At 36.2% G+C, this 18635-nt stretch overlaps 1 protein-coding gene across 1 annotated transcript; it reads left to right on the top strand.

Annotated features, from left to right (window-relative positions):
• The first annotated feature begins 764 nt into the window (after positions 1-764).
• On the top strand, positions 765-18621 carry hs3st1l2 (heparan sulfate (glucosamine) 3-O-sulfotransferase 1-like 2). Its single transcript, XM_039659843.2, has 2 exons — positions 765-1341; positions 16608-18621. The coding sequence occupies exon 2, from the start codon at positions 16685-16687 to the stop codon at positions 17594-17596; it is 912 nt and encodes a 303-aa protein (XP_039515777.2). The 5' UTR covers positions 765-1341; positions 16608-16684; the 3' UTR covers positions 17597-18621.
• The last annotated feature ends 14 nt before the right edge of the window (positions 18622-18635 follow it).

Here is an 18635-nt window from a genome sequence, read left to right as displayed (position 1 = left end):
ATACATAATATATAATTAATGTTTAAAATATACTATTAAAATGCATGAAAAATGTTCTAAACAGAGAGTGTGTGTGTGTGTGTGTATATATATATATATATATATATATATATATATATGATTTTTTTTTTTACATTACAATTTTTAAATATAGTCAAGCATAAAAACAGTGAAAAAAACAACAAGGAAAGATTACCAGTCTCAGAACCTAATATAAACACTTTTTTTTATAAATTCATATAAACCGAAAATCTTGATGTTGATTAAAAGCTCATGCTAAGTATCCATGCACTAGCAAAATATTTTCTGTGGCTCAAGCTTATAGAACAGCCAAAAAGTAATTTCATGATTTATTTACAACACATGAAGTACAGAGAAAAATTACTTCTTTTAAAAAATCCAAACGTTCTTTTAAAAAAATCCAAACGGTAATGTATCATCACACAATAAATGTGTGCTGCGCGTTTGGAGATTTACAGATACACTGGAGCTACATTACGTGCTGCCCATTTATTTGTGCCCTGTGTGTTTGAGCCAGAACCCTGTAAGTTATTCATGATTTTGGGGATTTTTCGGGGCAAATACAATCCAAAGCTCTTGAACAGAAACACAGAGAGCTGGTAAAACAACAGGCTGTTCTGAAAGTGGGATATGAGGAGGGGGGAAAAGACATTTGGTGACAAAGTGAAGAATGAGTTCATGTATTTGGATGAGAAAAGGCGATGAAACGCAAATCAAAAGATATGAGGAAGAAGAGTGAGAGAGAGAGAGAGAGAGAGAGAGAGAGAGAGAGAGAGAGAGAGAGGCTGGGAGAAGAGGCAGAGCAATAGTATGATAGGAAGGGGCTAGAAACAGAGAGATAGAGAGAGATCGAGAGAGAGAGAGATCGAGAGAGGGAGGGAGGGAGGGAGGAATTTCCCTCAGGGGCGATGTGTTTGTGCTCTCTCTCTCTCTCTGCCTCTCTCTGTCTGTTGTTCATTCACTCATACACACACTCCATGCACACATTGACAGACACACGCAGCATGTAGACAGACTTTCTAATTCATTCACATTCCTCACTCAGACACACGGTTTCTTTTTACAACCTTGAGTTTTATTTCACCTTTATAGCTTGGAGAAGAAGCTACGCCACCGCAACTTCAAAACTGCCGTTAGAGAGAACAAGAGACAGAGAGAAGGAAAGAGACAGGGAGAACAGAACAAAACAAAAAAGAGGCTGGAGATGCACTGAAGGGCTCAGAAGGATGGTATAGAGAAGAATGAAAGTCCCCGAAAACATCAGGACGAAGCAGTTCGACCCACTTCAAGAGAGAAGCTGACTGAAAAGACAAAGTTCAGGTAAGCTCTCATCTGGTTTTCTTTCTCAGTTTCATTACCCCCAGGTTTGCTGGCGTGTTGGGTCAGAGAAAGTCTGTGAACTGAAACATTTCTGTGTTCCTCAGGAATGGCTGAATTTAAACCAGAACTTTGAACTGTACTTAAGATTAAATTAAAAAAAATCACATGTGTATGGTTGCTTACAGAATGTCTGAATTAAAATGTGCTTTAAAAAATGAATACATCTTTAGTCAATAGCAGGACTGTCGACACTACAGACCTGATGTTTGCTATTGTACTTATAAATAAGAACAATATAGGATCTCAAATCTCCTGAAAAACACTTTTATTCTTTTGGATTTTTCAAAAATATAAATATTTGCTCAAAATTTCACTTCATTTCGCATGTTTTATATATGTTATACACACTTGCTATGTACAGTATATGAATAATATAGAATAGAAAAAAAGCTTTTTGTGCACTTAAAAGGCCAAATATTAATTAAATACACACTGTTTAAGTAAATAACATATGTGGATTTTATTTGAAGTTTTTCTTAATGAGAAAGTTCATCAGTTTAGAGATTTACATTTACAGTATGGATATGTATGCAAGTCAGTGGTTTCTAGAAGGTTGTAAGGTCAAATAGGTTAAAAGGGCTAAAATGTTGTGTGCTTCACACATGACACAAAAATTACTGTATCAAATCACTAAATGCAGCATGTGACTTCACACTCGGATTGAGAGCTGATGTATAATGAAAAGGGAAAATCTGATGGTCACTCAAAATCCAATAATAAAACCCTCTGAAATATAATTCACCTCACTAATACATGTAACCAAATATTCAGATTGATCCAAAAATTCATAGTCTAAATCCCATCCCAAACTATAACCTACCACTAAAATCAGATAGATAATATTGATGTTGTTCAAGCCGTAGGTCTAACCCCAAACCTAAAATCTGATTGGTTGAAAATAATGTTTTTTTCAAGCAACAAGGATGTTGATCTAGAAACATGTCTTGGCGAAATCGCAGTAAGCTGCTTTCCTTTACATAAACATTTGATTAAGATGTTCAGTGCAAGATGTTGACAAACGAACGGGAACAAAACAGATGGATCTGGATATGAGCGATTCTCTTGACACTGACTCTGATATTAGACTGTCACCTCTGAGCAAGGAGGACTTCATGGGGGCATAAAATGTTGGAGCATTAGTGATAGAGGAAGATGTGAATAATAGATATCATATTTTATGAGCGCAGAACTGCTCTACTAAGTGCAATGAACCCTACATAAAGAAAGAGAGAGAGATGAGAGGAAAACAGTTGCCTATATTCTTTTCTCCATTGGGTCACCTGATGGAGTTTTAGGACACCATTAGGTCACTTGAAGGAGTTTTTCGATTCCTTGCCACTGTTGCCTTTAGCTTGCTCAATTGGGGATAGTCTAATTAACCAATTAGTAATAGCCTACCATTGATCAGCTCTATACCAAACATGGATATTTTTCCACTTAGAACGAACATTGTTATATATTTTGATTGATACTGTGAAACTGCTTTGATGCAATCTACATTGTGAAAAGCGCTATATAAACATACTTGACTTGACAATCTCAGTATAAAAGTTCAGAACATGATCAAACAGGTTCACTCCACAGCAAATACATCAGTACAATTACCTCAAACAAAAGGCTTCTTTTATCATAACGCACATCTAGAACGTGGAATACAAATCCAAGAATATATACAGTATATATATATATATATATATATATATATATATATATATATACAAATACATGTAAAATATGTCTGAATGCAGCCCGTTCTCATCCCCCTTTTGACCATGTGTCAACATCTGACGCGTCGGGTCTAACCCTAACCCTACCCCAGACCTAAACCTACCCGCGTCATCTAACTGACGCTAAAGGTTGCCATGCGTTGGATTTAGACGCATGGTCAAAAGCGTTAGATGACGCCCTAGGATGAGAATGTGTTGCAGAATGAGATGTAGTTCATTCATAGTGTTTGATAGTCAGTCAAAATGCTTGGACTATTTCAAAAATCAGCCCCATTTCAGCATTAAAAATAGAGGTTATTAAACTATGTGCATATTACACAAGCAATAGAGGACAAAATAACCTGGACATCTGCCAGAAGTAGAAAAGAAATAAAAAGCAGAATAAAGCAGAAAAGAAATCTAGTATTAAACGATCCTCCTGAATATCTATTTAATTTAAATAAAAGAACCTGAGATTAAATAAATTGAACTGTTTTATTAGTCTAATCTGTCATTTAAAGCACACAATACAACGACACATACTCTAATATTATTGTACTTTTAGAGTATCAGAGATACTCTACAGAAATAGCTCATTAGTTTATGGATAACTAAATGACATTTTTCTGTCAATGAGTCACTTGCTATTGTATTTTAAACCATGTACACCAAAACAAACACTCACACACCAGGAATATATAGCTGAAAGGCCCATTAACTTGACAGCTTGGAAACCCCATTGATTGACAGATGGCCAAATATGGTGTATTGTTCCCTATTCAAACTGAAAGATGGATACTGTAGTAGTCAACTTGTAGTAGAAAGTCATATAAACAGTTTTTAACAAACTAAACTCACCTAGGCCTGCATTTTTTTGGATTGTGTCTCCTTTTTTATCTGACTTTAAGTACTTTAGTTGAGACCCCGTGATATGCATTTAATGTCCTAACTCATCTTGTGATAAAGTGAGCGACCTCAGGCCATATACGGATAAGAGTGAAGGTCACGCTGTGGCACAGAGGTCATTATTTATGTCAGAGGGAATGTACTGCAGACAAAATTGCTCTGTTCTCAGGGGGAAAAAAATCCCTATAAAGTCGATGAAAACAAACCAGTTGATCCTTTTAATATTAGATTGGCGTATCCTTGGATAAGCAGACAGGGATTTGTATGTCTGTGTATGTTTATATGTATGAGTGTGTGTGTGTTTGTAGGCTGTCTTCTTGGTTTGTTTCTTGGGTCATTAGTACTGACAGTTTTAGTCCATTAGGATGACAGGCTACTGCTCTTCTTCTGACCACCCTTCACGCAATGCTCTCCCCTGCAGTTTCACGGGCCCGAACCACAACACAAAAAAGAAAACAGGGAAAAATGCAACCACAAAACTCAGCAACACGGATCCACACAACAACACAGCGCATTACCACAGGCCCGAGAACATCCCAGAGGAAATTGTTATTGCTTAGAAGTTCTTTCATAGCTCAGGAAGCGTACAGCTATGCTTCATTTAGTTCTGAGATCTCAGTAATGCTTCATTTGAGTATCAGCTTATACTTTGAATTATGTTCAACTATAATGCAAATAACTTAAGACAATTATTTACTTAGAGACAAGACAACGCACAGTAAAAAAAGATATGTTTCCCAGATGAGCAGAGCAGTCAGTTTTAAAAGTACAGCATTGCTACTGTAGTAACTAGCTATTATTCAGAAGTGTTTTGCCTCTGAATGCTGACTTGTCAATTAAATCTAGCTAGAAACAGTTAACATCACAGCCTTTATGAACCCATCCTACAAGGGGATATATTCATACATTTGTTGCATTCATTTCATTCCATTCCATTCAATGAAACATGAAACAAATGTCTGTGCAGTGTTCAGGATAATGCCAATAGAACTAATGTAATGCTACAAAAATGGATTTATTCACACTATAGTATCACATAGCCAGAGATCTATAATGAAATATACTTTATAATCAAACTTTCAGTGTAATTTTAATTACCATAATGCAAGTGAATTGTAGAGCTTATATCCACATCACTACGATCAGATGCTTTCTAAACGGCTGTTTTCTCACCTCTGTCAATGTGGTGTGTACAGTTTTTGTTATTGAGAGCAAAGCATGCAATAGCCTACACACACGTCCATCTAAACATTGGGATGTTAATTAACAGTATACAATTGCAAAGGTATTTCCAACTTCTTTTGAAGCGAAGAAAGAAAAGTAACTGATATGTCAGGGCATTGAATCAGCTATAACCACCCCCTTTAACCGCATCGATCCGGCACGTCTGTGGAAATTCCCAGTCCTAATTTATTCCCCTGATCCAGTTCCATTGCAAAGCATGCTGGGAACTAGAAATCCTCTGCCCAGTTTCTGTTAAAATTATTCACATTTACTCGTTAAAGGGATACTCCACTTTTTTTGGAAATAGGCTAATTTTACAACTCCTCCAGAGTTAAACGGTTGGGTTTTACCGTATTCGAATCCTTTCAGCCGATTTTCTGATATTTAGAAGAATATCAGTAACCAGACAGTTTCTGGTCTCATTGACTTCCATAGTAGGAAAAAAATATACTATGGAAGTCAATGAGACCAGAAACTGTCTCGAATGGATTCGAATACGGTAAAACCCAACTGTAACTTGGAGTTGTAAAATTAGCCTATTTCCCAAAAAAGTGGAGAATTCCTTTAAAATAAAGGTCCAGGCATTGATGGTTCCATAGAGAACCTTTAACATCCAACTTTTCCATTCCACAAATTGTTCTTTGGATTTTCAAAATGTTCTTCACACTAAAAACTGTCTTTGGGGGAAAACAAAACAAAACAATGGTTCTTCTATGGCATCACGGCAAACCCCCTCTTTTATAACCTTTTTAAGAGTGTAGTCCCACCACAAATGGAAGGATATGGTGGTATTGCTGCTCAGATAATAGTTAGACGATGATAAATATTTAAGTTCATACTGAAATCGCAGTGTGTCATTGTTGAGATCTCTTTTAAAACTCTAGAGGAGATATATTAGAGTCTTTTGTCAGGAGAAAAGCAGAAGTCTTCATTCACGTTCCATTTAATCTCATCATCACAGTCTAAGAAATAACTGAGGCATCAAATATATCTTTCCAATGGGACAAAAGAATTGCTACCATATCAAATTCGACAGCATCTTTGAACCCACCATAGTGTATCCTGATACAGAATTATACATTAGATGAACCCCTCACACTACAGTGGAGGTCTCTACTCCCAAGTCCCCATAAATGTGAAAAACCAACACACTACAAAACAAGAAAAATATCATGTCCCAAATGTCTCACAAAGTGCATAACACAGCAGGGCCCGACGAGACCCCCTTCTTGTCCATACACACACACACAAATCATACCACTGCTCACAATATAGAAGAAAAACAACAGCCATGTGATGCAGAAATCTCCCTGCACAACACATCCATTCACTGCAAGCATATTCACATAGCTGGTGCTCAAGGCCCTTTCAACGTGTAAGCGGTTAAAGAATTACAAAGATGTTTTTCACTGTCCTTTGAATGTGAGGGGATTTAAGGACGAATAAAAAACAGCAACCTGGCGTGGAAATGCGAGCAAAAGAAAAGACAAAGAGCAGAACCAAAGACGTTACTTCTGAGATTTCAGAGCGACTGAAAGACGGCAAGCTCGCACGCAGACGCACAACCACCTGCTCTGAGACTGACAGATCCATTCAGATGGCCTCTAAACAACTTCTTCCTTTCCAGGGATTAATTGCCAATTGCCAAGACAAATCTCGAAAAACACTTTTTTTTGGCACAATTTCATTCTCACCCTCTTGCTGTTTGTTTTGTAGAAATAGGCTACATTCTGTCAGCCCATTTTGGGATTCACTAGACAAATGGAATCAAATTAACAAGACTGAGAACCACCTCTAGTTAATGCATACTTTTACACCTCACAGCTAACAGGACATAGCTGGTTAATACATTTTATACCTACCGTAAAAAGGTATGCTCCCATAAAGTCACCCCCATGAAATCAAAAGTGACTATTCCATATTTTATTATAAAATTATTTATCCGTACTCATCCCTTTTTGGTAACACTTTACTTGAAGGGGTGTGCACAAGACTAACATGACAGTGACACCTTCATAATCATGACATGACGTATGTTTTGAATATGAAGGACGTTTTATGCATGTTTGTGACAGCTGTCATTATGTGTCATTCGCTCAGTTATGACATTTTTAATGCAAATATGACATCGTTTGAGATGTTTTTGTTATGACACCTTGACATAAACCAATACATCATAACCTGTCAGTGTCTTTGTCAGGACAACTTGACATTACTAAGACATCACAACCGGTCATAAACATGACATAGAAGATTACTTATCAAACTTAAGAAACCACTTAGCTTTATTGGTTAACATTACATTAAACTATCAGGTGGTTGGTTTTGACATTTGATATAATGAAGCCATTTTAACTTTTTAATGACATATTCAATTAGTACCACTGATGAGGTCATGAAAAATATTCATGACAAAGTTATAATGGCCTCATGACAGCCAATGTCAAAGCCAACCACATGACAGTTTAACTTAATTTTATGTCAAGTTGTCATGACAAAGGCACTGACAGGTTATGATGTTAAGGTTTATGTCAAGATGTCACAACAAAGACAACAATGTCATATTTGCATTCAAAATGTTAATGACAGTTGTCAAACATGCATAAACCTTAATTCATATTCAAGACATACATGTCATTCATGCACACCCCTTCAAGTAAAGTGTTACCCATTTTTTCATTATTATTCATGTTTCAGAATATCTCCCCTCTCTATTACATCAACATCTCTTGCCTTCCCTAATGGCATGTTTACTGCAGGGCCGGATGCCCTGTCACTCACATGACATCGCAGCAATAGGAAACAACTATTTAATTATCCATGCAATTCCTAATAGACAAAATCAAGTCCTTTCCTACATGTTTTCTTGTTCAGGAAGCTGTTTCACTCGAAAATATGTCACAATAGAATGAAGAAAAGACTATTGCAACTTCCTTTTCATGCAGACTTCACAATTTCTGAAATTAGTTGTTTATCACGAAATTGTCACTTACTCACGTTTGACATGGAACAGATAAGAAGAAGTTTAGCACAATGTAAAGGGTTAATGGTGCTGTCAAACTAAACAAAAAGCACAATATAGTACAATAAAAGTAGTCCATTCAACTTGTGCACTATATTTTTAAGTCTTTTGAAGACATGCAATAGTTTTATGTAAGGAACAGGTGGATTACTTGGGATGATCTGCTAAACTTCTTTTGTGTTTCATAGAGGAAAGTCATCATGTTTGGAATGGCAAGAGGGTGATTAAATGATGACAGAATAAAACATTTTTGGTGAGCTGCCCCTTTAAGAATCATAAGACTTGTTTCCCATTTGAATAAGAATTAGCATATTGCATTATCTGCAGTTAATCCTATATTAATTCAGACATTCATCAAAAACTAAGCAATACTGAAGTAAACTGGTGTAGATGCATTTTAACTGACACGTTTAAATTTTAACTGACACGTTTAAACACGTTTTTAATTATTGCAATTTTTTTTTAGTCTGTACATACCCTTCAGAGGTCAGGTCAGCAAGATTTTTAAACAAGAAATTATTACTTTTATTAATCAATATATATATATATATATATATATATATATATATATATATATATATATATATATATATATATATTAAATAAATGCAGTTCTTAGAACTTTCTGAAAAGAAATCATAGAAAAAAAGCAACACAACTATTCTTCTTAACTTTGAAAATAACATGTTTCTTGAGCACCAAATCAACATTTTAGACTGATTTCTAAAGTGTGACTAAAGTCTGCAGTATGTTGAAATTCAGCTTTGCCATCACAGGAAATGACCTTTTAAAATATAATAACAAAATACAACATTATTTTCAGGTGTGCCACAATCACAAAATTGTGTTTCAATATGTCACACAATATTACTGTATTTCTGATCAAATAAAAGCAGCCTTTGAGCATAAGAGACTCAAAAACATTTAAAAAACTTTACCTACTCCAAAATTTTTAACAGCTTTAGCACTTGCCCTAACAGAACATGTTATGTTGTTGATTTCATCTGTCCCTTTTCATTAGATTGCTTTCAGTCTACAACATGAAATCATTAAATGTGTCATTTCAGCCCTCATGCCAGGCGTGACCCTGCAGTAGCTGTCGGGTCCACATGCTCAGTTCAGTTGTGGTGGTTAGTTGTATTGAGCAGAACAGCCTAACCTCCATCTGTCTACCCACCCCTACAGAGAGACAGATTACCTCTGACGTGACCATTGACTCTCAATATTTACCCCTTCCTTCCAAATCTACAATATTGATATTGCCACACACACATGCATACACAGGGAATAGATAGATTATTTCCCCTGTTGTGAAAGGCAAACATGAATGACTTGACATGTACTACTAACCCGATCTCTGCCCCCTGTGGCTCAGTCCAGACTGCTAATCGTTGAATTATTTGCTTGTCCTACCGATTTGATAGCTGAAAGCAAACAATAATTTTAGCTAATGTATTTTAAATACATAATGAGATAACATAATTCAGTCAACAGCCTTTGAGCTATCAAAATGATAGGGCAGAGAGAAACATTTACTGGCAACATAAATTCTCATAAGGGGATAGTTATTGCTAACCCAAAAGGCAAATTTTCCACTAGAATTTCTAATGGGTTTTTAGAATAGTTTTGTGGAGTGTGCTTTTTGAATTCAAGTTACCAACAAGTTGAACGTTGCTAATTAAGAAAAGTACTAGTGGTAGTAACATATTATGTTATCAACTTACATTTTAAACCACATAACTGTTTAACCTCAGAAAATACTGTTCTAATTAACAAAAAAACGTCAAATAAACAAATTGAAAGAACCTAAGAATTCTCAAGACTTTAAGAATAATAGCACACGATCTATGATTTCTTGACAAAAGCAAAACTAAACATGACTATAGACTACTAAACCAAACTTCTCCATCATCCTGATTTCAACTTTTGCTCTCTTAAAGGGATATTCCACTTTTTTTGGAAATATGCTAATTTTACCACTCGGGTTTTACCGTTTTCGAATGTATTCAGACAATTCTTTTTATATTTAGAAGAAGACCAGTAACCAGACGGTTTCTGGTCTCATTGACTTCCATAGTATATTTTTTTCCTACTATGGAAGTCAATGAGACCAGAAACGGTCTGGTTACTGATCTTCTTCTAAATATCAGAAAATCGGCTGAATGGATTTGAAAACTCAACTGTTTAACTCTGGGAGAGTGGTAAAATGAGCCTATTTCCAAAACAAAGTGGAGTATCCCTTTAACTTTTATCAACTTACTGTATCACACACGAAACGATTGCTAGACAGGAGGATCTGTAAAACCTGACCAGACTCAGACACATTTCCATGCCAATAATGTTGCCATGTTCTCCATGCCAACAACCTCTTTAATTAGAGTGAAGCCCCCTCATACTTCCCCTCCTCCCCTATGCTGGTACCAACCCATATTCAAAGCAAACACCACAACGCTCTCCCCTAACACACACACACTCCTCATTATCAATGCGAGGAACATGCAGACCAGAGGGGCCTGTAGAGTGTGTGATTCGATTGACCCAGATCTTCAAGTGCAAATGAGAGCGCAAACGAGGGAGAAGAGAGAGGGATGGAGAGAGATGGAAGTGAGGAAGAGCGAGAGGCTGGTGGGGTGCGGGGAGGTTCATGAAGAGACTAATTTGAGGCTTAGTGGGGCGTCCGTGTGCTAAAAACTGAGCAGATTTGCTGAAGGACAATGTCTATTGGACAGATTGAATGAGATCTTTCAGAAGCATCCAAAGGGACAGTTTCTGCACAGTTATCCTAGTTTCTTTCAGTCCGACGACAGAAACAATCAGATCCTCTCAGACGCCGTTTAATCCTGTCGTTCATTCTCCATTTGCATTCACTTGCGAGGAAGAGGAGGAAATCTAGGCGGAATCTTAAAAGTCATTCGGCTTTTTCCCATGTACGTGTGTGAGAGACAAATCAGCTTATCACCTATAACAGATGAATCTATTCATTTTTTACAATACACATCCACATGTTTCACACATCTGGAAAATTAGTTTTCTTTCTAAATGTCTAAAAAAACATGACTGATTTAGGACTTTTTTTGTAAACTCACTTCAAACGGGTTTTTATTTCCCGAGTAAAAGACCTCGGAACTCTAAAAGTGCCATCAAATGTTTTTGCAGGGTTCAACTTCTATTCCCGAATGCCACATCTGCCAAACACAACAAAAATGAAACCATTTGCACTGTTGCACAAGGTAACATGCTCTGCATCTGTAAACACAAAGCTGTGAAGATCTGTAAACATTTAACATTGACGTGTAATTTTACTGTAAATTCCTTATTTTTGTTTTTTATGAGTAAAATTATGAATTATAATTTAGAGTGGGAGGACATTCCCATAAGTCCCTGCATGCGTGACATCAAATATGAATATATATTCAAATTCATTTTAATTTAGTATCTCAATATTTGTGTTACACTCTAAAAAAAGTTTCAACCCAAATTTGGGTACAATATGGACAATCCCAAATGTTGGGTTAAAAATGTAATTAAAAAAATTACAGTTGAAATAAAAGTTGAAGTTGGGTTAAAATTTTAAATAACATTTTTTAACCCAAGTTTGGGTTAAAACAATCCAGCATTGTTTAGAGTCTATCAATAAAGTAGATTGTTGCATTTCCTGCATTTATTTACTTAATTGAATTGCATTATATTAGTTCCATGTGTGACCCAACCCGGGAATTCGTCCGAATTTTACGAGGTGGCTAATTCGTAACAATTCATACGACCTCACTCGTACAAATTAGTACGATTTGTGCAAAAACATTCTTATTTTACGAATTGACCAATTCGTATGAATTCGTACGAATAACCTACCCCTGACCCTAAACCTACCCATCACGTGGGTTTAGACAAATCGTACGAGTGAGGTCGTATGAATTAGTAGGAATTAGTCACTTTTTAATCATTCGTACGAATTGGTCGTGAGATACAGTAGGTTAGGTAGATTACAGTAGGTCTTATATGCAACTATTGGCAATACACAGTTGTAAAATCATCGTAAAATATACAGGCATCAATGTCATCCATAATACCTGAAACATTGTGACCATTTTTTGTAACCCTATAGCTGCTGTTTTTTTCTTAATCATACATTTATAAGGAGTTGAAAAATAAAAAAAAATTATATTGAATATTCAGACTGTTCTTTTTCAGTTTTATTATTGTAAGATATAAGTAAGATAAGATTATGTTAAAGAAGTTGGAGATCAGATATGATCACTTCTGAAAACACAGCTTTAGTTCGGTTCACAAAAAATAAACATTTTCTAAGACATCAAGGAAAGGCGACTAATGTGCATCGGTCATGCATGAAGCAATAAAGTGTTCTAAACAATCGAGTCAGATCAGGAACTGAGATAAAATGGTAATATATGTGACAGAAAGTTCTTTGATCCCATTCCCCGCAGGTCCTCTTTTTGTCTTTTACGATAGACCAACACTGTTGTAGTGCATGCATGCATGTGTGTGTGAGTGTGTGCGGTTGACTTGTGTTCACGAGCGAGTCTGCTGGGTGCATATACGGCCGTGTGCAGGATTACTGTGCGCTGGAAACAGAAGAGAGACTAAGTTTGCACTAAGCTGAGGAGCCTAAATGCAAAAAAATGTGTACGAAAATCTACAGAGGTTTGTGTGTGTGCGCGCGCATCACTGGGTTTTCTTTTAGTGTGAAATGGCATTCAGGAAAGAGGATTATATCGCACAGTATGAGGTGACAGTGGAGGGTGCTTATATTAGGGATGCCTTTTTTTATTCACAGCTTCAGAGTTTGTCTGTGAGAGAGAAAGGGAGAGACTAGCTTTGCTTGCTTGAGAGTGAATGAACTGAAAGTCTGACTCAATCAGTAGGTCTGTGAGTCCCTGATAAAGATGAAACACACACACACACACACACACACAGAGAGAGAGTGACACACTATATAAGACGATTTGGGTGTCCATCAGGAGTGTTTTTTCCAACATAATGAATTGGTTGCACATTTCAATTTTCAATTTTAATAAATTGGTAGCACATTCATATATGACTTTGAACAACCTAATTTGTAGGCTACATCAAGTTAAATTAAGGATTGGACCATCATGGTGAAGCTTAACCAACAAATCATACTTTTTTGTACGAGTCACATCAGGTACTTGAGGCAGTTGCAAATGCCGCAAGTCACTGTGGTTATCCTGTCAATCTGATAAAGTCAGCATGTCATGTTCACAAACTGTCCACAAATCAACCTGAATAAGTAAAATGGTGAAAACAGAATAAAGAGCTCACCCATTACTTTTACATCATCAATACTAATCACTTTTCCTAATCAATCAAGTCTAAAATTAAAATTAAAATGAACATGAAATAATACAAATGTGGTGCTAGTTGTGACGTGCTTTGAGTCCAATCCATGACATCTAAATCCATTCATTCTTTCTCTCTTCAATAACTTAATGTCACTTCCATGCCTCATATTCAATGAAAGTGGAAACAGGCCAATTAAAAATGATTCACAACAGAGGAATCACAAGATAATGGACCCTCTTCACAAAGTTCCCAAATAGCTTCGTCTTCATTTAACATTTTGTAAAACATTTTCTCTCTCAATATACTTCATTCAATTTTTACATTTTACGACTAGATGGAAATATATCCTTCATTATTATCACTGACCTCAAACTTTTATTTTTTGACAGAAATCAATACTTATATTCAGCAATAAAGCATTAAGTTGATTTAAAGTGACGTTATACATTTATAACGTTACAAAATAAATAATGTTCTTTTAAAAATTGTATCTCGCATCAGAAGCAGCACAACTGTTTTTAACCTGGACAATAATAATAAAAAAATTGTTTATTTTTGTTTATTTTAAGGTGTCCGTGTTACAGTGTAATTATACATTTAAGTACTGAGTAATAATAATGAACTATAGGGTTAGGTGGGTTAGTTCCATAGCACAATTTATAGTAATTACTATAGTAACTATATGTAATGTGTAACAAACACTGTAAAATAAAGTGTTACCAAAATCTTATATCATTAGAATGGATTATGTGACACTGGAGAGTGGAGTAATGGCTGATGAAAAACTCCACACCATAACAAAAATAAATTACATTTTAAAATATATTAAAATTGAAAACGTGATTTTAAATTTGAGTAATATTTTACTCAAAAATGACTGTTTTTATGGTAACATTTTACAATAAGTTTCATTACTTAACATTAATTACTAGTTACAATGAACTAAGAATAAACAATACTTATACAGCATTTATTAATCTTAGTTCATATTAATTTCAAAATGTACAAATACATTATTTAAATCAAAGGTTGTGTTTGTTAACCTTGGCTGTGAACTAACATGAACAGCTGGATTTTTATTAACAAAGATTAAATACAGTAAAAAATGTATTGATCATTATTAATTCATGTTCGATAATACATTAACTAATGTTAACTAATAGACCTTATAATACAGTGTTACCGTTTTTACTATATTTATCAAATTAATGCAAACCCCCCCCCCCCCCCACAATAATATATAAAATACACACTCAAGTCCAAACAGACATGCAGCTTTTCACTTAGTTTCTGAAAAACAGACACTGCTGGCTTACTGTTAATACACAATCCAGAATATAACACTACAGATACCAATACTGAAAATCTCCTGGTAAATGTATTCTTTTCTTATGTTATTTGGCTAAATTTGTCACCACCAACATATAACATAACCTGGGAAACAGGAGCAGCACATTCTGAGGATTAAAGCTGCGAGATGAGGGAATAAAGTGCGAGATATTAGACAGACACTCAGGCCCGTAATGGTAGAGTTGATGAGGCTTAGCAGCAATGATGACGCTGATGCTAGAGCAGGAGAGGCAAGACCACAGGGCTCAACACTTACTCCCAACTGTGTAATTATACAGCATACAGAGCAACACCATAGCTCGTTTACAAAGGCTGACTGCTCAAAACTAAACGAGAAGCAGATTAATAACCCGTGACTCCTCCGGCAGCAGCAGGGCACAATAACATCACAACTGTGAGATGTCTAAACACGGCAGTCAAGTCATTTTAAAGGAGTATAGAGGTCAGAAATAATCCTAATCAGCCTGTTATTGTACCCCTTTAGTTTAGTCATTTTCACTTGTATTCAAAAAAGAAAATCCAGTCATTATTTACAAACCTGCATGACTTTCTTTCTTGCTTTGAACACAATTTTTTTTTAACAGAATGTCTGAGCTCAAACCATCCATTTAATGAAAGTGGATGGGTACCATGGGACGCCGAACTCCAAAAGGACAAAAAAAAAACAAAAAAAAACATAAAAGGATCATAAAAATAGTGAACACTACATTCCAAGTCTTTTGAAGCCATGCGACAGCTTTGTGTGAGGAAAAGTCTTTGACAGCCATGGTCACCACTCACTTTCATTGTAAGAAAAAGAGCAGATTGGATGTTCTGCCAAAAATAAGCACATTTTAATTATGGTTAAATATGAGGGTGGGTAAATTATGACAGAATTGTATTTCTTTTTGATATTCTACATTGATCATTTTAAGAGATATTTAAAAATTTTGAAGAATTTTCATGATAAATTGCTTCAAAAAGCATTGTTTTTTCAATCATGGCTATACGACGAACAACTGCAGCTTTGTTCCATCAGAAGAAAACATTATCCCTCAGTTTCACAGGCAAATGTTAAATGTAACCCCTGTCTGTGAAACCAGGCCTATATCTCATTTGTGATTTGAGATTTGCCCTACACACAAATACAATGTGAAATACATAAACAGTGGAGGAAGCGCTCTTTGCATTTATACTACTAAACTTTGGAACTCAATCATTTCTTAGTATATCAGAATATTAACCTTTCTATCTTTTACATTCATGCTTACTGCAGTGCGCATCTCATCTAGCTCAACTGGAATGACTCAGTATCAGATCAATCCTCAAAAATCTCTCCTGACCACTAGAGGACAGCAGTGAGACTGTAGTGGGATTGCTATAAGTACATTTCTCCAGAGAGATTCCTGAGGCACTATTGTTCATGAATGTTTAATGTGTTTCTTCTCTCTGTGTTTTAATAATTCTGTTAATTAAATCACACCGAGGAAGTACATTCCTGCCCTGCTGTTGTTGTCTTTGAACATATGTTTCACATTTGTCGTATTACTAACTAGAATTTGCCTGACAATGAATCGCTTGATATCTTTTAGGATTTTCGACGTGCGATTATTGTTCTGAATAATTAATACTTTCCAGTGGGCCTTACTAGTTATTTTCTCTGAAAGAAGTTAATTGCTGTGCATGTTTGTTTTCAGAAATTGACTTCAGCCAAATCAACAGCAGCTGTGCGTGTTTGTTTGTGTGCCGCCCTTGACCCGACTCTACTGACGCCATGCTGTGGACGCTCCTCCTGGCTTTAATTCTACTGCTGTTGCTCCAGGCACAGCTGCTTGTTTGTCTACATGAACTCCGAGCCTCTTTGACCTCAGTGACATCTGCGATCCCTTCTGGAGCTTCCAATGCCTCGACTTTGCAACGTCTGCCAGGAGCCATCATCATCGGGGTGCGCAAGGGAGGCACCAGGGCCCTGCTGGAGATGCTCAACCTCCATCCAGATGTGGAAGTAGCCAAGACCGAGATCCACTACTTCAACCTGGACGAAAACTTTCGGAAGGGACTGGACTGGTACCGTGCCCAGATGCCCATCACCCTCTCTGGGCAGCTGACGGTGGAAAAGACCCCTGGCTACTTCACAGCACCACCGGCCCCAAGGAGGATACGGGCCATGAATCCAGCCGTGAAACTTCTGCTGATCGTTCGTGACCCTGCAGAGAGACTCGTGTCAGACTACACACAAGTTCTCCACAACCGAATTCAGCAGAACAAGCCATACCAGCCACTCGAAGAGATGCTACTATCAAACGGACACATCAACACCAAATACAAGGCCCTTCAGAGGAGTTTTTACTACCAGCACCTGGCCAGATGGTTGGAGCTTTTTCCCAGGGAGCAGATTCACATTGTGGATGGAGAAGCACTGATTGGGAATCCGTTCCCCGAGCTGCAGAAGGCGGAGAAGTTCTTGGAACTTCCACCTCGGATAAAGACGGACAATTTCTATTTTAACGTCACTAAGGGCTTTTACTGTATGATGTCTGCGGGACACGACAAGTGCCTGGATGAATCTAAAGGAAGACCACATGCACCACTAAGCAACGAGGCTTTCCAGAAGCTTTGCCGCTACCTGCGAATCCCCAATCAAATCTTTTTCAAAATGGTGGGACAGAGGTTTGCCTGGTGCTAAAGACAGACAAAAAATGACTGAGCTCTCACAGAGACTGAGAAGTGCATTCAAAATACTATTGGCAACCCACTTTTGTGAAAATGTTGTCAAAGAAATATGGTTGAAAATGCCTTGCTAAAACTAGTTTGCAAGAGGGCTAAACATGGAAGTCAGCGCCAAAAACTGTTCTGAACACTAGTCTTCTGTGAAACATCTACAGGACTTCATGTGCTTTAAAAGACTCTTTGGACCAGTCTTACCTTCAAAAGTCTCAGTTTAAACAGACTGTTGATATGGAAATGAGGTTAAAAACATTGGCAATGCCCAGTTAGTGAAGAGACTGAACTTGAAAACTTGATTTTCTGTAATAATAAACAAAGACAGAATGTGGATAGACATCAAGACTTGCATATAATAAGAAAAATTACAAATAAAATGTTACTGCAGTGGCACTTGAAGCATTTATCAAAAATACTGCTTTGTCATCTGTATAATTGTAGTCTGATCATTTAATTCTCATGTTTAATATACTAATTTGTACGTGAATATTTTATTTACTTTTTTTAAATAGAAATGTCTATTTTTTAAAACAATTGGTTCTTTAAATTGAGATATTTCATAATATCATAAGTTCATGCACGGCAAAATTCTGTTTTCTTTTCAATAAATATACATGTACATAAAACATCTCACATCTACTCATCTAAAACGCTGACAATATTTTGCACAACTCAGTCAACAACAAATTGTAACATTTGTCAAATGTATGTATTAACTTATTCTGTTTTATATAAAAATGTCTAAACCTTTATTTCAGATGGCCTTTAGACAATAAGACATCTTAAGTGAAATGAAATGAAGGTGCGCTAAGCTATTTTCATTTATATTTTATGTCTTATCATAATTGAGTGTATATTTCCAATAAGCAGGTGAAGGTTTCTTTTCAGCATGGCAAAGTAATTTAATTACCTCTTTGTTTCATCTGACTCCAAAAATTAAAAAGGTTTAATTGATGTTTGTAAATCATTAAATTTAGGTGAATGTTTGATTATTCTATTTA

Source organism: Pimephales promelas, chromosome 4, assembly GCF_988280905.1.
Source record: "Pimephales promelas chromosome 4, fPimPro1.hap1.1, whole genome shotgun sequence".
NCBI classification, from domain to species: Eukaryota; Metazoa; Chordata; class Actinopteri; order Cypriniformes; family Leuciscidae; genus Pimephales; species Pimephales promelas.
This window is presented reverse-complemented; position numbering and strand designations above follow the sequence as displayed.